Source organism: Perissodus microlepis, chromosome 19 (genome assembly GCF_051167445.1).
Source record: "Perissodus microlepis isolate ML-2025 ecotype Zambia chromosome 19, ASM5116744v1, whole genome shotgun sequence".
Lineage (NCBI taxonomy): Eukaryota > Metazoa > Chordata > Actinopteri > Cichliformes > Cichlidae > Perissodus > Perissodus microlepis.
The window spans coordinates 17,448,775-17,470,429 of record NC_140479.1 but is presented as its reverse complement, the minus strand read 5'-3'; the positions used below and the strand labels follow the sequence as shown (position 1 = coordinate 17,470,429).

Here is a 21,655-nt window from a genome sequence, read left to right as displayed (position 1 = left end):
TTGGACTTCTCGAGAAGTCCAAAAGCAGGCGAAAAGGCCGTCTCACTCCTCCAGATGGCGTAACACTAGCTGACATCATTGAGCGTCTCAAAAACTTGGTGCAACCAGAAATCAGCAGCGCGGAGTCTACAACACGTCTGGAAAATGACGTGAGAGGATTGACCAAAAAACTGGTTAAAGGACTCATCAAGGAGTTTGGCTCCCCAGAAAAGATCATGGATGCTGCTTTGGCATGTGATAGTTCATTTGACGAGGCTATTTTGAGGCTCTTGAAAATCCATTTGCGTGTCCCCACAAGTTATCGACAAAAGTCCAGAGTTGCCAGGTTCTTTTCAGCATTGAAGAAAGCTTTAATGAAACCCTTCAGATGCTGTTTTATGGGCAGCGATGACTAAAGACCTTGACTTTTCCACTGCCTTGCTTCTCGCAAAATCTTGAAGCAGAAATGATCCAAAAACGGTCAATCATAGTGTCAAATCAAATTCCTTTATAGTTTTCCTAAAAAACTATTATATTTTCATTGTGTCTCCTTTTTGTTTTCCATCGAGTCCAGCCGGCCGCAGCAGATGGCTGCCCCTACATGAGCCTGGTTCTGCTGGAGGTTTCTGCTTTTTATGGCAGTTTTTCCTCCCCACTGTCGCCTTGTGCTTGCTCATAAGGGATCATTTGATTGCTGGAATTTTCTAAAACTGGTGTTTTGAACTTTAAGATAGAGGTCCTGCAGGCCCTCCACCTTAAATTTCAAAACACCTCCAGGAGACTTTGTAGTTAATTGGCATTACAATGAAATAAAAAAAAAAAAAATCCAAATTAAAAACACGTTGACTTTTGTTGTCTGTTCTTGATGTTAACCACGAAAGAAAAAAGTGTTGCATGTGTGTACTCTGGTCATCAGTACTGGTATTTTAATGTATTAGAGTAGAATTTGATATAGGGTTAGAGTCTGTTGGCAGTTTATCCTCCTCACAATCCCGAGCGCTTCTTCTGTCGAGCTGGGTGTCTTTAATATGAGTTTCCAGAACCGTGGAAAATAACAGCATCGTCGAGCTAAACCGGTCGTCTCTGACAACAGCAACAGATTACAAGTGATAATAAATATTATCACAAATACACTTCCATTTCAGATTATTCAGAATAAAAGTATATTCTCATGCAATTATCTTGGAAAGTGTTTTCCCACTAAAAATATGCAAATACATAAATACAACCAAGCTCATCCTGATCTATCCCAAAGCCAGCTGCAACAACAACCAAGCATTAACAAAAAAGAAGAAAAGTAATAATTACAAATACAGTGATTTTCTGACTACCTGAACTCATTACTAGATAAGAAAAATATTGCTAGCCAAAAACAAACTACTACCTACTTCTTACTCACACCTTCACCCAGTCCACTTTCAGCTTTTTAAGCAGACATTTAATTCTAAGTGGTGCTTTTATGTAAAAAGTTGGGCCAGTTGGCTGTAATCAGGAGTGAAGAAGCAGCAGGAGACAGGGGATTAAAACAATCAGCTGACAAGCCTGTCTAGCTCTGAGAGTTTGAGGGTTAAGAGATTAGAAGATACACACTACAGCACATTTAACCAACAAAATAGTTTATTACAAGGGAATGTACAACAGTGCTGCATTTTCAATGTTTTCAAAACGGAAAAAGGCTCAGGAACAAACAGTCAAAAGTGCTTGGATTGCATTATAATCTTCTGAATTGAGTGCTTTTTCTTTCTACAAGTAAGGACCCCAGCCTAAATACATCTGACACAGTAGTTTATCATCCGTGGCTTCTTGTATGAGGTAATGGACGTGGCCCTCAATTGACAGAGGAAGACCCAGCACTTTATTCCTGCTCTTAATCACTCCCTGCAGGCGCTGCTCAATGTCACACACGTGGGTTTTAGCCTAGCAGAGAAATGTAAAGAACAAACATTATTAGGTTTTATTGAACCTGAATGTGCTGTATTTAGCCCAGTTTTCCTCTGGGATTAATAAAGTCTCTCTGGTTTAGATTTGCAAGTAAATATAATTTAAGAGGTAAAAATTCAAGAAACATGCCCACCTTTTCATTAACAATCTCTCCTGTCTCATTGGCCTGAGCTTTTGATAGTCCTTTGGCTTGTTTGCTCCACTCCACCAGTGGGTCATGAAGGAAGGTCTTCAGCACGCTTGCAGGAAAAATTAAAAACAAAAACACATTTTTAATATTTATGAATGGTTGAATTTGACATTAATACTTTTTATGTGAATGTACCTCATGAGTGGCTCTCTCTGGTCTCTCATTAGTCTTATCGTAACCTCACAGGCTTGCCTAAAGAGGCCCTCGATGCCCATGGGCCCCATAGCATGCACCATGTTTCGCGTCAGACGAAAGGGAACAACCTCTGGCACGTCAAATGTCTCCCCCTAGTGGAAAAGGAGAGAAAAGCACAGGCAAACTTAAAAGCAACAACATGCACTGGTGTTAAGGATACATATAATAAATAATAAATATATGAATATTCCTAAGTAATATTTTTTATTGAATCTAAGGCAAAAAAAAAAAAAACCTTGTTAAAGAGGCAGTTGAAGTCTACATGAACACATTCTCCAGTGAAGGAATCAAAGAGGATGTTTTCTCCGTGGCGATCTCCCAGACCCAGGATGTAGCCCACCATGGACATCACAGCAGTGGAGCGGCAGTATGCTGAACGACTGCTGTACCTGTAAACACACAAATACTCCAAAGATTTATTCTTGGATTTAAGTTAAACTTAAAGCAGATTTTTGAAAAATTCTGAATTGAAATAACTTCTTTCAAATGTGGTCAAGATGTTAAATGAAAATGACTAACATTTCTGGTAAAGCAGTGACTTCCAGGAGTATAATTATAGCAGTGTTGTAGTGAAAGTCATACCATGACGTGGGGTCAGGAAAAGTCCGGAGGAACCATTCATAGAAGACAGGGGGGTGTCGAGCACACAGCACCTCCTTGTGGATTCGCAGTTTTTCCTCAAAGGGAGCTGTCTTGGGAAGAATAAGCTTCCTGAGCTCTTTACCTGATAGGTAGATACCTTAAAAACACAGAAAAGGTGAACAACTTAATTACTTCCCAACATTTACTTAAAAAAAAAGAAAAGGTTTTTGATTGTAGGTGTTATAAGAAGGGATACCTCTCTCTTTGTACAGCTTTGTGAGAATGTGCCGCAGCCCGGCAGTGTTGTTAACCCATTCGATGATGCCACACTCCTCATTGAGGGGAATCACAGCATAAGTCCGGATGTGTAGCTCCCTCCGTCTGGACTCAGCATCTTTACGGAGGCACTACACAAACACACAGTACAAACAAGCACATATAAATGCTGTTCTTCTCACATTTTCTCAAGTATTGTCATGTAAGTTGCACACATATTGATTGATTTAGTACAGCTCTGCTACATAATGAGCTCCTATACTGCAAAAAAAAAAAAAAAAAAAAAAAAAGGTTTAGTTTTTATTCACATTATGAGAAGAGGCTAATATTTCATTTTAACTTTGAGGCCAGAACAACACATAAAATAAGATTGAACCTCTAAAAGTTAGTAAGTTTGTTTATTCTGACCTAACATGCAAGTCCCTCTATGGCCAGAACTCACTATATATCCATTTAGTTTGAATGAAATCTCCCAGATACCTTATTGATGAGACAGTTGAACTCCATGAGTCTGCAGTCCTTCCTCAGGTCATCTTTAGGTTTACACATCATGGTGTAACCCCGACCATCCGAACCCTTCAGGCTTATCTTCTTTGGCTTCTGCAAAGAGGCCAGGATCTCCACCTACACAAACAAGATTATTTTCTGTAACTGTCATCAACTCCTGCTGAATGTTAAACATACGGTGGCGGCCGGTCAGAATAGTTAACACCCTCTTTCTCTTACACTGTCTTCAAAACCATCCAGGTATGCCCAGTGTCCAGGAAAAGCATCATGCTGTGTGTTTTCCCCGCCTGTGGAGGGCAGCGTTGGGATGAGGACAGACTGCAGAGGGATCAGGATCTGACTGAATGTCGGCTCCTCCACCAAACGTTTTAGCTGCTTGAAGTGAATGCTCATACTGAGGGTGGTGCTGTTACCATTCACCTGTAAGACACATATAGAAACATCTCTACTCCTGCCTAAAGATGATTTAAGGATTGAGAAGTCATAGACTATTGAAGTGTATTTGTGCATGGGCGTGTATACCGGTTTATTACAAAGCTCCAAAAGCTTGTCTGTCAGTCTGTTGGCATCTCCAATGAATTTTTCCAGGGACTGTTTAAGACTGACGGCTTTCTTAAGGATCTGATTACAGCGATTCATGCGCATGGGGTAGGATGACTGGAAAGAAAAGAAAAGCAGACATAAATAAATGCTGTATTTTGGACGCAGAAGCAGTTGATTACGAAAACTAACAGAGAAATTGTAATTTTGATTTGAACTGATCTGCTAAATAACATTTCAAATTTAAAAAAAACAACGCCACATAAACAGACTTGCAAATGTTAAACTTTATAGTCAGCCCTCATTTGTTTATATTTTGCTTCCAAAGACCCAGACCTTCTAGTAATTTCTTAAAGTGGTCTTGAGCAATAGTTCCCAGGCTTTCTGGAGGGATTTCAAAGGGCTTGTTTGGACAGTGGCTACTACATAAGTGGATGACAAAAGAAGAGATGCATTTATTATCTGTTATGGAAGGCAGCCAACATCCGAGGAAAAGCTTTGAATGTCCTCCAAGAAGCCTGGAGAACTATTCCTGAATATTCCTAATCCTACCTAATGAAATGACAAAACAACTTGCCTAAGAGAGTTCAGGCTGTGTTGAAGAATAAAAGTGGTCATATCAAATACTGACTTTCAAGCTCATTAGAATTACAAAGGCTATATTTCCATGTTTATAGAAATCACCATCAACCTTAAATGAGGGGTGGCTCATTTCTCTCACCTTGGACACCGCAGTCATTAGCCACATAGCTTGCTGGGGGTATGTGAGGAACACTTTGGCCACAATGGTCATGAGGACATTGAAGACCTCATCGCTGGAGTGACACACCCTGGAGATCAGCTGGGAAAATGCGGTCAGAAACTGGTACGGCGCCAGCTTAGCACAGTGCTCGCTCACTACTGTGTTGATTTTACTCAGCTCCTGTCGCATCTGTCTGTCTGCTCGCCCAGCTGAGGTGAAGGAATAGGTATAATATCAAGTGTTAATGAAAAGCCAATGAAATGCTAAAAATAAATAGCTAGAAAGCAGTTTGCAAATTAATTAGACTGAAACTAGAAATATCTCCATGCCCTGTGTGATTTGCCCACCTTTCTCACATTCACACACTTTAGCTCCAAAGTCCAGCCAAAGAGACAGCATGCGAGGCATGGCCTGGTAGATATACTGGTTTCCAAACTGCAGAGCACTAGGAGGGAGAAAGTTGATAAGTGTGTTGTTTGATGAAGAAATTAACAGCTGTGAAGTAGCTAATAGAAGCTCTGATTGTAGTCTACAGCAGGGGTGTGCAACTCCAGTCCTCGAGAGCTACTGTCCTGCAGCTTTAATATGCATCTCTACTCCAACACAGCTGAATCAAATGGTTGGATTAATTCTTCAGCATGCCGTCAAGTTTGAGAAGTCATAGACTATTGAAGCGTATTTGTGCATGGGCGTGTATACCGGTTTATTACAAAGCTCCAAAAGCTTGTCTGTCAGTCTGTTGGCATCTCCAATGAATTTTTCCAGGGACTGTTTAAGACTGTCGGCTTTCTTAAGGATCTGATTACAGCGATTTATGCGCATGGAGTAGGATGACTGGAAAGAAAAGAAAAGCAGACATAAATAAATGCTGTATCCTGCAGCTTTTAGATGCATCTTTGTTCCGGCACACCTGAATCAATGAATGGCTTGTTATCAGGCCTTTGGCAAACTTGATGGCATGCTGAAGAATTAATCCAACCATTTGATTCAGCTGTGTTTGAGTAGAGATGCATATTAAAGCTGCAGGACCGAGGACTGGAGTTGGAGACTCTGGGTCTACAGGGCTGCAAATCAGCACAAAGAACAAGAACTTACTTCCCGAAGAATGTGACGATGTAACGGATCAGATTACCCTGTTTCTCCAGCTTGTTATCTGTCACCATTGGCATCACTTTGTCATAGTATTTGGCTAAGTAGAAGTTACCATCCTCCCACTCTGGTAGGAGGTTAGTCACATCCTAAAAACAAAACAAAACAAAAAACACATAAGGTAAAGACAAGTGATGCAGAAATCTGCTTTGGTGCCACATCACTGTGAGGGTGATCTCTGACATTTGCATCATTGCATTTTTCACTTTTTTGTCTTTTTATGAAACATTTTCAGAATCTAGTTTGAAAGTGTGTAGATATATCAACCCTGTATGTCTTCATGATGGCATTAGACTCGAAGTTGGCCGTCTCCTCCATGAAGCGCCCCACCAGCAGCATGGCTTTGCCTTTAGTCTGGAGACTGCGAGGATCTGTCAGAGGCTGATCTTCAGGGAAACACTGAGCCACACCCTTCTGCAGGACAATCAGGGCTTGGTGGACATCGCCCTGATGACATTCAGGCAGACAAATTAGGCTATATTAGTTTAATTTGATTATGCACATGTATGAAAATCTAATTTGCAGATAGGAAGACACTAAAGAAAATATGTTTTCTGGTCCTGTACAAATGTGAATAATTTGCATACAGTTTTGCATCATATAATGAATGCTGGTTTTATTTGTAGCCTGGTTATACCTTAGACCAAAGCCACTTTGCCTTCTCTGTGACCAGTTCAGCAAGATTTGTATTTTCTGCATTGAGAAGGGCGTTAAAGGCGGTCTGATGGTGTCCTGCTTTCCTGGCAACCCGGGCACTTTGTAACCAGCACTCCCCAACCAGCTCCTGACATACAGGTCTGCAGCGCAAGAGTGAGATGATACATGCAGATGTGAGTTCAGAAAGATTTGAAAATATAGAGATCCTGTTGTATTAAGAAGAAATTTTAAACCGATTTCTCTAATGTGTGTGTTTCAGAAAAACAGCATGTTAAAATCTGTGCAACTAAAAAGTGATGTTTCCTTACTGCATTCCCAGACTGAGCAGGGCACGGCGGAGAGCCAGGACTGGCTCCTTGGCCCTGAAAGAGTTTTGCGTCATCTCCAGCCGATCTGACCAATGAGGAGGCAGTTGGCTGAGGTTGGACCCGGATCCCTGTCTCCGTTTCAGCAGCTCAGTGAAGGTGTGCTCCAACTCACTGAGCATGTGGAGTCTAAACACACGTAAAAGCTTTTTTAGAAAGTTATTAAAACACAACACACTTGACTCCAAACTGAGCTGACATCCACAGACCTGACAATATACTCGTATCCTCTCTGGTAGGTTCCACACTCATAACTGGCAGCAGACAGAGGGACGACCTGTTCTTTCCTCACCAGCTTCAGCTTCTCATAGAAATTTTCAGCATCCTGCTTCTTAGCTGAGAGCAGCAACTGGCCGAGCCGCACACCCCATGTGCTGGACTGCTGGTCTGGAGACACAGAATAGAAAACTATGCTTTAAGCAGATCCATGCAGCATGTTTTCAGATGTTGCAAATACATGCTGTGTTTCTGCACAACCTGAACTCAAATAATCTTCCAGCAGGTCCCATTTTCCAAGCTTCCAGGCTGCCTCTACTCTGTAGGTGTTGAGTTCTGACTTCCACTGGTGCCTAAATGGACATACAATGCTACATTAGGCAAACCTATATTAACCTAAATTTTAAAAATTACATTTAATAAGAAATAGATGTACACTGATATGTATTTTTCTTACTTGTTGGCCAGTACTCCATTGACTTGCGTGATGACTGTGGACAGCTGTCCCAGGCCGAGCATGGAGGTCATCACTCCATGATAGTGAGCGATCTTTATACAAAGCGATAATTGAAATGATCAAGAAAGAAAAAACAGTAAGTTAATTATCTTTTATGTCGATATCATAAATAACATATTGTAAGAAAACATATAAAACTGGTATAGTATATGTACACTTACCGGTTTATTAAGCATGTCAGTTCTTTTAAATGCAAATAACTAATCAGTCGATCACATGGGAGCAGCTCAATGCATTTAGACAGGTACATGTTTATGGACTGCATGTGTTTGGGTACCTGGTCTGACTCCAGCTGTATGGCTCTGTCATAGCATGCGGTGGCGTCACGGAGCAGGCCGATGCTCTCATGCTCAAGTATCTGTTCCTGGAGTGATGGTTCCTCCCTCCTCAGAGCGTTGACACCTCTCACTCCATCCGGCTCGTGCATTGCAGCGTACAGCGTCTGTGGCAAGCAATCACGTACATCACAGAGCTTACAGTTCACCACAGAGATTAATTGGATGAGTGGTTAAAAGACAAGTGCACTTGTACTATTGGACTCGTTGCTGTCAAGATAACTTTTATAATGCAGTCAAAAGTCCTGAGTCAATCTTTTATTTAATGGTTAACAACCAAATTGTTTTCTGACCTGCAGGAATGAGAGATGGTCTTGTATGTTCTCTTTATTTTCCAGGATGTAAGCTTCAAAGTGCATGAGGGCACGAGTGTACGCTTTGGATCGTAGAGAGGCCTTGGCCAGGACATCCTGCGGGATATCTTTCAGGAAGGCCACCACGCGCTGATAATCCCCACTCTCTGCAATATCATGTTATAATTCTTTACTTTATTAAAGCAATAGGGTGAGTGAACAATGAGGAGAACTGAATTTTATTTAGTTATTTTCTTATACAGCTCAATGCAAATAATGCATAAAAGCCTCAATATTATCATGTAAATAATAGCAATATAAATTGCTATAGAGTTGACTGAGTAAATGCATCTTTTTCAACAGTGACTGAAGCTATGCATCTTTTCATTAGTCCCTAGATTATTGTAGGGTCTACCTTACAATATAAAGTGCCTTGAAGCAACTGTTTTTATGGATAAATAAAACTGAATTGAACTGAACTGAATTCTTACCATGTTTGGGTTTGGAGTAGAGGATGTGGCGACTCCACTGTGTAAGGTGTGAAAGCATGCTGAACACAGTCTGAGTGCTCAGCTGTGACAGGCTGGAGGCCGTCTTCTGGGCAAGCCCCTCGGCTTGTCCATCTCCCTCTGTCAGCACAGCCAGCATTTCCTCTGTAACCTTCGACAGAAACAAGAATGAAACAACAAGGAATGAGAATTGGAACGAGATTAGAACTGAAGACATCAGAGGGACAGCTCAGGTTGAACAGTTTGAAGACAAAGTTAGACAAGCAAGGCTAAGGTGGTTTTGGACATATGCAGAGGAGGGATAGTGGATATACTGGACAAAGGATGCTGAATATGAAGCTGCCAGGCAGGAGGAAAGAAGTAAATTAGAGGATTCATGGATGCAGTGAATGAGGCCATGCAGAGGGGCTGGTGTGACAGAGGAGGATGGTAGGGATCAGGTGAGATGGAGGCAACTGATCTACTGTGGTGGTTCAGATGTGTCCTCACCTCTTGTTGCTCTGCAGGAGTGCAGCCCAGCAGCATGTAGAGCAGAATATGAGGCAGCAGGTAGATTGTGACCTTGTAGTCGTGTTTGATGATGAAACTACAGCATCTGAACACTTTGCTGGCCAACTCGTGTCTCACCTGGAGAGCAAAGAAACTTCCCTTAACTTCTGGCTTGGAAAACAAGATAAAGCTGGGGAAAAACTTCAAAAAGAGATGGGTTAACCTTGCTGATGAGGTATCCAGCCCAGGTGGCTGACCAGTCAGAGAATTTGCTGCCTCTGTTGCTGAGGTACACAGGTTTCTTCAGCTTAGACCAGTTCACCTCCTTCTGACTGCTCTTATATCTGCAGGTAGAGGCAGAGTAGAAAATAATAGATTTACAAGAAGAAAAGTTAAAAAAATGGAAAGACTTAGTGAAGTCCTTAGTGAAGATAAAGATAAAAGATAAAATGTTGGAGAAGGGAGGAGAGAAGAGGAAAAATAACTTTCATCTGAGGGATTTTTAAGTCCTGAATTCTGAGAACATTACAAACGAGACTATGTGTGTACGAAGGTGTAAACTTAGACCTGCTGTTGAGGTGAGGCTCCAGTATTTCTTGAATTTGCTCGGGGAATCTTCTCCACAGACGTCGGCCCGCTGAGTCAGTTCGACCTTCGCGACACTCAAATATGGAAAGCAGTTCCTACAGTGGATATAAAATCACCAATACAAACAAACATTTCAACATAACCCCCCAAAAATAAATAAATACAATAGAGGAACAAACACAAATAATTAAAGCTGTTGCGTACCTGAATTGCATAAGCAGCGGAGTCCTGGGCTCTCACATCATCAGCGTACGCCAGAAATGTTCTGGTCAGTTCAGTCAGCAAATCATAGGCAAAGTTAGGATCATCCACTCCGCTCTGCCACAGAGAAAAAACATGCAGTTCAGTTATCTTTGCTTCACACACAGTATCACACACACACACATATATATATAATGCATATATATATATATATATATATATATATATATATATATATATATATATATATATATATATATATATATATATATATATATATATATATATATATATATATATATATATATATATATACACACACACACACACACACACACACACACACACACACACATATATATATATATATATATATATATATATATACATATATATATATATAAAATTACATTTGCAATCTATGTTAGTTATTTACCACAAAGATGTTGCGGTTGCCGTGGGTGTGTGTTTGCGACAGATCCAAGCGTCCCGGATCCACGGCGCCCAGCTCCCCCAGACACTCCCCACAGAGGAGCCTGGCCTCTGGGGATGAATCCTGGCAGCCTTTCAGCAGCACTGATACCAGGTTGGAGATGACCGGCTCCACTGCTTCACTCGCACAAACCTGCCGCAGCAGCCACTCCTGCACTCCAGAAAACAGAGGAACATATGTATAGATGTGTTAAGTTAAAGTAAATTTGTGGGTAACGGTGAGGATTTAACATGGGCTATGCTAGAAGTGTAGTAAGAACTGAACTAAGAATTAGAATTAAGAACTGAAACACCAATTTAGGTGCTAAGATGTATTATAGTATGTTAATTTCTGGACACATCCATTGTACATAATCCTTAATGCTAATGACCCAACTTTCAGGCTTACACCTTTTACAACGACAAATCGTTTCAAAAAGATAAACACAGCCGGTGATTTTGGAATAATGCAGTCTAATGGTTTCATTATATATATTTTGCATTCTTTTCTGAGTTCTCTTTGCAAACATGGAGCTGTTACTTCACTGTAGCACTTCATTGAGTGTGTACCTGGTTGCTGTGCATCATGTCCCTGAGGCTGGTCAGCGCGTGGATCCTCACGTCCACGTTCTCATGCTGGACGGCTCTCATGGAGAGCTGCAGTGCGGCAGCCAAGTCACTGCTGCTGGCCGCCAGCTGGAAGAAGAAAAGATAAAATAAAACACAACAATGTGTTGTACGTATGATCACTGTCAACCAACCTTTTGTTTCACATTCATTTTACTTTCTGTTGTGCCCTTCATACAGACCTTTTTATAATCCTGCATTACTGTGTGGATGTCTTTTAGCTCTGGATGGTCTGGTAGAAAGTAAATCTCATGGAGGTAGTCACTGACTTCTTCCCTGTAATTAAATGACAGAAGTGAGGCATCTAAAAGAGATATGATATTTAATCTTTTTTCAGGAACAAGAACATTACATCATGGACCTAAACACAGACATGAAGAAAAAGAAAAGAAAAAGAAGAAGAAAAAAGGGCAGGGTTCACCCAGGGCTATGTAAACTTGGCAAAACGTTTCCACTTCGAAACACACAGTGCATGCGCATACATCCACGAAGCTGTGCACATACACCCACACCTATGTACATATACACACACACACTTTCAAGTACCTACATACGCATACATACATACTCATCCATGTGTACCCTTTTACACATTGTTGTGTATGTCTACACAAGTGTCCATTCAACACAAAAAGGAAATAAGACGAGTTGTGCACAAGAAAAATCAGGTTGATTGAAAAGAGGATGAGATGGGAATGAATAAGATCCTTTTCCCACATTATTCGCAATCCTTTTGCATACTCTAAAACCATTTTGACCAATATGTTTGAAATTTTTCTTTATAGAGCCTTACAGAAAAGGTCATCTTTTTCATTTCACAAATATCTTTTACTACGACCATTCTCCAACCGTCGGTGGGTCCTTGTCCAGCCATATTCTAGTTTGTCATTTTTGTTTTTAAGTGGGCAAGAAAACCTTCCACTGGAATCCTTGAAATCTTAAGAAGAAGAAACAAAGACCCTACTTCTCCTGCTCTATTTGTCTCTTTTACATTACCTTGAAACAATTCTGAGAATACAATCACAAAACCAGGATCAGGGATCAAAGTGTGCAGTGACTATCTGTAATAATAATCTTCCATTATGGGGGTGATTTAATTTGGTTTAACTAATGAGGGAAGTTAAAACCGTAACCGAAAGATGTGTTTTTGTGTTTGCACGCTGATCAAATGTGCACATTTGTGCTTATGTTTGCTACCTGTTGTCCAGGATGAGGAAGCGGATGATGGTGGCAGTTTCTTTGGGCTGCAGTGGTATCAAGGGGAGCAAAGCAACAATAACGTGACTCAGTAGGGGGCCCAGGTGTGCAGGCTCCACACTCCTCACAAAACAATCCCACGTCCTACCCAGAGGAAAAGGGAGTGTATAAAAAAAAACAAAAAACGAATTAGAAACAGATGTCTGAGCAAATACCAACAAATAATAAAGATAAATGCATCACAATATGTGACTTTATGTGCAAGTATACAAGTACTGACTGGCAGCAGAGGAGAGGGAAGTCCTCTCTGTATCGCAGGCCAGTGCGTAATGTCGTCATCATCTTCACTCTGACAGAGCTGATGTGTTTGGAGCCCATCAGTCGCATCAGAGCCATCACACTTGTCAAAACCTGCACGAAGAACAGGCAGACATGTTCACTTTGAGCCAAGCAGATCTTTATTGGACAATTAACCAATCAGATTTAAAATTCTGGTATTTTAGAGGATCAATTACCAGTTTCTTGCGGTCTTTTTCTCCTGCACTGGAGCTAAGCAGCTGCATGTTGAAAAAGGCAAGAATCCCCAGCAGCTTTGGCTGTAAGTAGTCAGCCTAAAGATAAAAACAAGACATTCATTAATGGATAATTAGCAGATGATTAGTTGCTTATTATCTCTTAAATTTTTTTTGCATAGAAAAATTACATTTTTGTTTTAAATTAATTACATAAAACATATCTCACAGATTCTGAAGCCTAAATTGTTTCATAAAGTATTTTTGTCTAGTCAAATGTCAAAAGTCAAGAAACTAAAACACTGACATGAAATGCAGAGGATGCCAAGTACCATAAGTTCTGAGGTGGTGATGTCTCGGGGTCCCTGGTACGGATCATCACTGGATGCAAAGGAGGCCAGGATCGCCAAGCCATTGAATACCTGCAAAGAAATAAACACTTACGAGAACAGAAACTAGAATCTGTGTTTTAGATCATTTGTGAGAGTTTTATTCAAGAGGAGGCCTTGTGCAGAATAATTTCCTCAAAGCCACATATTTTGAAATAGATTTAATGTTTAGAAAATCTGTTTCCACATATGTGTGTCAACCTGTTGGTAGTGCTCTCCAAGACGCAGCAGCAGCTCATTATGAAGACCCTGGAAGTCTTGGCGTAGCAGAGATCCCAGTTCAATTTCTGTCTCACTCTGAAAGAACATGAAGGAGAAGAAAAATAAACTTGTTTTTAAGATGACCTCTTCAGGTACATGACTCTAAATCATGTTTCAGCTGTAAAATGCAAGTAAAGTTGTTCATACTTGTAGGTAGTGAAAGGCCCTCTCCAGCTCCTCCTTTGTGCAAGAACAGACCAGATGGCTGAAGATGTACTTAAAGTTGTTGATCAGGATCTCTCTCCTGTTTGCCTTCAACTCAATGGCCAAAGTTCGAATGAGAGCAGAGCCTGTAGAGCTTGCTTTTGCTGCCAGGTAAGGCAGCAACACCTGGAGGGTCCGCTGCATAAACAAACATGCAAGAAAGCACCAATGTACATCACATAAAGAATGCTTACTATCTGTGTAATCTGTGTGTGGATGTGTGTGCATGACTGTACATACGGTGAGGAAGCGGTGGAGGTCTGGAAAGTCAAAAGCATGCGCGATTTGAGCAAGAATATCCAGAGCCAGCTCCCTCTGATTGGCTGACTCGGTTCCTTGATCTGGTGTGCTCCGCAGGGCTGACGCATGGCGCGAATGTAGTGACTCCACCAGGAACTAAAGGCAAAGAAGATATAGTAATGGACTGTAGATTTTCCACAAAAACAGTATCTAAAACAGACCAAATGAAAACTAAACCAATGCAATTTTCAAACATTAAATCCACATATATACTATGAATAACAGTATTATAGAGCAAGTCATCCAACTCATAATAAGCAGGTGAATAGGATGGGTTTTGGTCCAATTTAAACAAAAGACTAGATACCTGGCAGATAGGGTTCTTGTACTGACTGAAGAGTGTCTGCAGTTTCAAGCCTTTAGTGGTGGCCAGGGCTCGAATTTGAGTGTAAGCAGCTACAGACACCTGGGACGACTTGGACAGGAGACAGTGGAGCAGACGCAGCAGAGAGAACGACACCAAACTACCCTGAGTGGCTCTGACAGAAGAGGAAAGGGGAATGAAGAAATTTCCTTCATTAAGTAGTCTTTTTAATTGTGTTAACAAAAGGAATCATCTGTTTTCTACATCTAAGTGGATATGAAAATAATACAAACTAATAACAACTAGCAACACAACATTTTATTTCTGTATATAAGGTCAATAATTTCATCTCCCATCTTATAACATATTATTCATTAAAAACAATTACTATAACTCATACAGCTTGTGGAATAAAAAAAAAAAGCTGTCTATATACCTGCCGATCTCTCCAGTGGTGAGGATCAGAGTGTTACGCAGGTCATCATCTCTGTGAAGTTTAGCAGTGCTGAATGCCTCTTTAAGACGTGCAACCAGGAGCTGTGATGGTGACACACACCACATCAAAAAACAACAAGTAAACATGCAACATTAAACTATATTGATTGAGAGGGAATATGGTGAAAATTTGCCCTGACAAAAATATAATTATGTTATAATAATAAATTAGAAAAACTGGAGTCTTAACACCAGAATTGCTCACCTCATTCAAAGAGCCCTGCTCAGAGTTTCTAGTGGTCTCTGCTAGCAGGAAACGCACTGATTGGCTGAAGCGTGTTCTAACCACAGGATCGGAATCCTCCATTAGACCAATCAGGGTACAGAGTACGGCTCGGGAATCGCTGTCTGCACCAGTGAGATTCACATGCTGGCACAGGTGGGGAAGAGCTTCTAGGAAAGCTGGCAGTGAAATGTATAAAATGTTTAAGAAAACAGCAGCTGTGAACTGACTTGAAAGAATCAGCTGTTGTGAAAAACTTATGGTAAAAAGGTACCTTGTTTCACGGTGCTTGGAGCTTGTGGTCTGAGCAATGATAGGAAGGGTCTAACAACAGATGCCTTGAGGGATGGCACTGCTTTCCCAGCATGATCTGTTTCAAGACTACAAGAGAGGCAAAGGATTTTGGGAAGACAAGTGGAGTCTGTGTGGATGTCACTAAGGCTGGAGAGCTCTGATTGGAGGCAGCTCAGCTGACCAATGATCCTGGCAAGTTCCTTCTTCACCTGCTCCGAACTGTCCTCCAGCTTGGAACTACAATTATCAAACATACGCCATGAAATATAACAAAGTAACTGATGATATCAATGAAAGAAAGACAGAAAATATCAGTGGTCAAGTACTAAGTAATGTATGAGTTTCCATACAGCAAAGTAGTGCCAATGAGGTTGTAGTGCATGTTTCCCAGATGGTGGAGAAGAAGAGGGAAAGCCTTGACTGCTGCTACTCTCACCACCTCCTCCTGACTCTGCAGCGCCTTTGAAAACACACACACGCGCCACGCCTCGCATACACCGCCATGTAAAAAGGCCAGCAGCGACACGCAGTCGGCCTGGACCTCAGGTGCTGGAAAGAAAGACGTCTTTAAATGACTTTTAAAGCAGTCATTTAGGTTTTCATTAAAAGAAAAAGAAGCAGACAGGAACACTCACAGTAGCAGAAACAGAGTCTCTGCGCCAAGGCTAGCAGCCAGGAAGGGAAGCCTGAAGTCTTATAGGCTGAGACAGACTTGTTCTCACACACCCAAGGAAGAGACAACAGAGCACACACATGTTGTTGGAGCCTGTCATCATTCTGGCTGCTCACTAAAAAAAAAGAAAAAGAAGAAGATTATGATTATAATAAAGGATGTGTAACTGGCTTGATTTCTATCTTCAAATTAAACACAAACAAATATGGAAAATACATCAACTTTTATTTTGACAACAAACTAAACCAAAAACATCTGGTATTTTTGTATTTAGATCCTTACTTGTCAGGTAAAGTATAGAGTCGAGGACCCTGACAGTGATCTGGACAGCAGACTGAAAGTAGCTCCGATTTGACACAGGCTGAGATCCTCCTTCTAACACTGACTGACAGCTCTTCAGGGCCCTGCTCAGCGTCTCAGTGGGAACCCAAAGGAGAGGTGACAAGCTGCTATAACAAAGAGATGTTGAAGTGAATAATATGCTATTAATCACTGTGAATGACATATGTCAAACTGGAGCCAGGAAAGTAAGCAATCTCTAATATTAAACACTATTAAAATAAAAAACTAGAGAAAAAGTTTTTCTGAGAGGCAGAAAAAGGGCTTGTGTAAGAGCATGGGCGTATGTTTGGGAATTACCTAACGGGTGAGGAGCAGAGGGCTGCCTGATGAAGAATGAGGGCCAGTCCCTGCAGAGCAGAAAGACTCTGGGTGGTCTCAGGCTTAGCAGAACTGGAGTCCAAAAGCATCAGCAGCTCCTCCAGCCGACTGTTTAACGCAGCCCAAACCTTACTGCGAACATGCATGTCCACTTTGCTTAAGATAGAGACACAGACATTACTTCAATACGACATATGAGACATTTAAAAAAAAAATTGTTTGAGATTTTCATGGTTATTGCCAAGTAGTAAATGTTGATGCACTCACCTTGAGGATGTTTTAGGAGTTTTACTGACTGAACTGGTGGCAGATTTGCAAGACTTCTTGGCAGGTGTTGCTCCATCTTTACACTCCTGCAGCACTAAAGCTGTCTCAGCCTTCAGGGCAGCTCGGAGAAACCCTTCTGCACACTGCGAACAACAAGCATAGCACATATTGTAAAGACGGAAACACTGTATGGATATCAAAAGGATAATTTAAAAGGAAACACAAAGAACAGAGTTGTACTTCAGCTTGATTTGCTGTCCCCACGGTGCATGCTAGTGTCCCGCAGACTTCGGTGACCCGCTGCCTCCTAAGCAACGCGGCGCTCTCATAAACTGGTGCTACAGATAGCGAGAAGCTAAACAGCAGGCAAAGTGACTCGGTCACTTCTACACCTAACTTGACGCCAGCTCCAGCAAGAGTGCAAACACACTCGAACATCTGTGAGAGGTAGATGGGCTCAAAGTGTGAGTGAGAAACATACGATTGCTGAAACACACAGCGGGTCAGGCTTAACAGCTCTCCTTCGTAAGCTTGCTTCTCATTTATGTTTGCTGTGGCAGAGTAGGAGTGTGTTTCCAGCAACTGGAAGTAGGCTGCAAAGAATTCGTGGCCCTGCATCTCAGGAAATCCTCTGAGCTCCACCAGTGTTCTCAGCATCACCATGGAGGCCTTCCTCAGTCTGGTGTTCCCGTTGGACAGGATGAAGCATGCAGCTTCCCAGGCTACACTCAGGTCACGACGGGAGATGACTCCCCTCAGAGACTCAGTTATGATGTTGATCGTTACGGCAGTCAGCGACTCCAAGGCAGCAGGTGAGGAGAGCACAAGGGCAGAGGGGGTGAGGTATGAGGAGGCACAGAGGGGGGATAAACTGAAGCACTTGAGGTTTACAGGCCACTGGTTCTTTGTGTGAATGTCCAAAACATGTCCCTGTCCTGCAAGTGTGCAAATATGTGCATACAGGTTATGGCTGAGTTCCTGGGACAGAAATATGAGTTCCTGAATAAGGCAATTAAAGATAAATGGTGCCCGGACTCTCAGAGTGTGAAATAAAGAGCACAACACAGCAGAGACCCGTCCATGGATGATATCACAGCCTGGAGCTGCTGCCACACGAAGGAAACGCACCGCCACCCACTTACTGAAGTCTAAAATCAAGACAAGGAATGAGAAGATATTAAAGGACAAAACTAAAAAGGAAAAACATGTTCAGCTTTATTTTCTCTAATTTCTGAAATCACTTATGGCAGCATTTTGAGAAGAATTTCCTACCAGTGCAGCTCTGTGTTGTTTCTGGGTATTCAGCAGGCTGACAGGCAGGGTTGGCAAACATCAGAGATGAAGATTTAACTATGTGCTGCACAAAGTCCAGCAGCATCACACAGGCTGGCTCTGAGGTGGACTTCTTACTTAGCCCTAAAGCAACTGGAAGAAAAGACAACTGCTTTGTTAAAAGAGCTGGTACACATACAGAGGATAAGTCAAATATTCTTGCAATATTAACTTGAAAAGTCACTAAATGATAAAAAAGCTTAAAGAAACACTCTGATTTAAACTCCAGGTACAAGATTTATTCAAAAGAATCTGAGAAGCCGAGCCATCATAAATTTATACAACAGCAGCAAGAACACAGAAGCAGACACAGGTTTATATTAGTTGTACTTTTCCTATCTCTAGTCACACCCGATGTGCCCTCTTTGGGTTTCTGTTTGCCGAACAAACACCTGCCAGCAATGTGAACTGCTGTTATATCACCTTCATATTCCAGGGGAAGTTACAGGTGCAGGTGTAGAGTAAGGGGCAAGATTCATGCAAGTGGGGGGAAGACAAAAAACTAATATGGTTTATCATAAACTCTGCGTACTAGATGTAACAAAGGTAAAGATAAAGGAATTAAGGGAATGAAGGAATAATGTCTGATGTGCACACATGAGCTTGTTAGTGTTTACACCTGCTTACTTTTTTGTGACATTTTCATATTTCATATCGTCAAAAACATTTTAATATTAGACAAAGATAACTCAAGTAAATTCAAAGTGTAGTTTTTAAATTTTGATTTCATTTAATAAGAGAAAGAAAAACTACCCAAACCTACCTTGCACTCACTGAAACAGTAATTCCTTCCTTTTTAAATGATGAATTAATTGTGATTTACCACATTGGTTGAAAGCTCAGTTTAATTTCACAAGTAACACCCAGACCTTATTACTGCCATAATGGCTTCTTGAACAAGAAACACCTTAAATAGAACCTATCTGAGGTGAAGAAGGTTAAAAGAACTCAAAAAGCAACACATCATGTCAAGATCTAAAGAATCTGCTGAGAAACAAAGTCATTGACATCTATCGGTATTGAAAGGGTTACAAAACCATTTCTAAGGCTTTGAGACTCCAGTGATCCACAGCGAGAGCCATGAGCCAAAATTGGAGAACGCTTTTAACAGTGGAAAACTTTCCCAGAAGTGGACAGCCAACCAAAATTGCTCAGAGAATGCATCAACAACTCATCCAGTAAGTCACAAAAGAACCACGAATAATGATCAGTGATCCCACACCCACCAGGAAGTCTTCAGTGCATAAAAACTCCCCATAAAAATCAAAATGAAAGTTCTGCAGTGGCCTAGTCAAAGTACAGGCTTAAATCGAATTTAAATGCTTTGGCATGACCTTAAACAGACCGCTCATGCTTGAAAAACTTCCATTATGGCTGATGTTATGTGAAAGACTTGTTGCAACTTATCACCAACACTTGATTGCAGTTCTTCCTTTTAAGGTTGGCACAACCAGTTATTAGGTTTAGGGGGCAGTTACTTTTTCACACAGGTTTAGATCGTTTTTTTTCCTATTTTTATCATCATCATCATTAATCTTTATTTATTTATTTATTTTTAACAGGATTTTTTCAGGAATTTATAATTTGCATGTTACATTTACTTAGGCCATCTCTGTCTATTTTTAAAATTTGTCTGATGATCTGAAACATGCACGTTTGACAAATATACAAAAAAAGGGAAAAAGAAATCAGCAAAGTATATTAACAAGAGGGAATAGTAGTCATGGTAAGCAACAACTTCAGGGAATGTTTCAGCAGATAAGTCTGACAGTGTGCACCAAAAAGCTGTTTGTTTGTTTTTTACTGATGTCCTTTCAGAGGCTTTTATTATGGTGACCACCCCTAGTATGTGTCGATATTCCCGGCTTACCGACATCCACATCTGTCAGTATCCTGTCGATGAACTGGCAGAGAATCTGTCGAGGTTTCTGTACCACCTGGTCGTACTCTGCAGCGCTCGCACTGCAAATATCAGCACGATGTTATTCACAGAGACATGACGAAGCAAAGGTTTTTATCGACTTCAATAAGTAAAGACGAGGACTCACTTTAGCCCAAATGAGTGGTACTGTTAACTACTTAGCTCTTAGCCAACTTTAGCCGTGTACTCACCTAGCTAGCTCCTGAAGAGCCGGTATCATCGCAGACATTTCCAGACCTTCCATTTTTAAACTTTTTGTGTCGCTGTTCGATAAAACTCTTTAATACATTAATATATGGCTCTGTCTAATCATTTTAACCAGTACACATCTCCACGTCTCCTTCTGCCTGTCAAGTCTTTCCAAAACTTTCGCTCCAAAATGACGTTTCTGTTTTGATACGGAAGGCAGCGAGGGTCTATAAGCTCAAACAAAACGCAAACTAGTAAATGCTCCCTCTGGTCGTTAAAGTAACGTTAAAGTATGTGTTTTACGGCAGAAAAAAAAACATTTAAAAATTGTTTTTAAAAAAAATTGTTAATAGTGAAAGCAGCACAAGCCCATAATAAAGGTCTTACAATGTAGGTAGGGTAAAAATATACACAACAGTGATTTTTTTTTTTTTTTTTTTTAAAAAGGAGAAAAGGTGAAATAAAAAATCTAATTGAGACTGTGCGTAAATAATATGTAACAAGAGGGTATAATAGAAAATAGTATAAGGTAAAAAATATATTTGTGAAACTGTGTACGCCTACCTACAAATGTGTTACTTTACTATTCATGAGGCATTTGTATGTATTTTGTGATTAGAATTTAATGTATATCTTAATTAAGTTGCTAAATTCAAAATTACAGTAGAATTCCTTAACTCAGTTAAATGGCATTTATATAGTACAAAGTCACAACAAAAGACACATCAAAACACTTTATATTGTAAGGTAAAGAACTTACAACAGAACAAGAGAAACACAAGTGTTTCTGTCCCTTTATTCACCATGCAGCTTTTTTTGAAACACTTAAGATGTATAAGATGCTTCCCCCTTTCTAAAGGGGAGACTGAAACATATTTGAAAATGGGTAATAAATAAATAAATATCTTGCCACCTCCCATATTTCAAGCATTTTTAACCTTAAAGTTTTTAGTTATGCTCATTTTAGAAGCTATGTAGAAAAGCCAGATTTTTGCTTTTAATGGCTTTTGATTCAATTATATTTCATGCACTTCTGAACTAATATACATGTTATAATCAATTTGC

General features: G+C 40.6%; 1 protein-coding gene across 4 annotated transcripts; it reads right to left on the bottom strand.

The window, feature by feature from the left end:
• Nucleotides 1-1,578: 1,578 nt before the first annotated feature.
• Nucleotides 1,579-20,786, bottom strand: atr (ATR checkpoint kinase). Of its 4 annotated transcripts, none has more exons than XM_084914684.1 (48): nt 20,593-20,786; nt 20,351-20,442; nt 18,421-18,573; nt 17,389-18,296; nt 17,149-17,291; nt 16,861-17,037; nt 16,504-16,670; nt 16,184-16,336; nt 15,899-16,097; nt 15,529-15,785; nt 15,237-15,433; nt 14,973-15,073; nt 14,540-14,711; nt 14,173-14,328; nt 13,876-14,070; nt 13,669-13,764; nt 13,411-13,500; nt 13,082-13,177; nt 12,847-12,977; nt 12,567-12,710; nt 11,552-11,645; nt 11,313-11,438; nt 10,708-10,914; nt 10,275-10,388; nt 10,050-10,165; nt 9,706-9,826; nt 9,483-9,620; nt 8,976-9,144; nt 8,485-8,651; nt 8,134-8,298; nt 7,797-7,888; nt 7,601-7,692; nt 7,333-7,510; nt 7,067-7,252; nt 6,739-6,898; nt 6,369-6,548; nt 6,048-6,190; nt 5,300-5,397; nt 4,932-5,161; nt 4,193-4,327; nt 3,890-4,090; nt 3,644-3,787; nt 3,144-3,294; nt 2,888-3,044; nt 2,541-2,694; nt 2,246-2,397; nt 2,054-2,159; nt 1,579-1,896 (listed from the first exon to the last, which is right to left on the bottom strand). In XM_084914684.1, the coding sequence occupies exons 1-48, from the start codon at nt 20,643-20,645 to the stop codon at nt 1,723-1,725; spliced, it is 7,830 nt and encodes a 2,609-aa protein (XP_084770810.1). In that variant the 5' UTR covers nt 20,646-20,786; the 3' UTR covers nt 1,579-1,722. The 4 variants fall into 4 exon arrangements, with proteins under 4 accessions (XP_084770810.1, XP_084770811.1, XP_084770808.1 ...); XM_084914685.1 differs by having other exon boundaries at nt 16,504-16,667; XM_084914682.1 differs by having other exon boundaries at nt 3,890-4,327.
• Between the last annotated feature and the right edge of the window lie 869 nt (nt 20,787-21,655).

Excerpts from the sequence above, each read along its gene's own strand:
- atr (XM_084914682.1), bottom strand. The coding sequence starts at position 20,645 with ATGGAAGGTCTGGAAATGTCTGCGATGATACCGGCTCTTCAGGAGCTA. Across the intron at positions 16,337-16,503 it reads CTCTATACTTTACCTGACAA|TGAGCAGCCAGAATGATGAC; the intron begins GTAAGGATCTAA and ends CTTTTTTTTTAG. Across the intron at positions 14,712-14,972 it reads ACCACTGGAGAGATCGGCAG|AGCCACTCAGGGTAGTTTGG; the intron begins GTATATAGACAG and ends CTCTTCTGTCAG.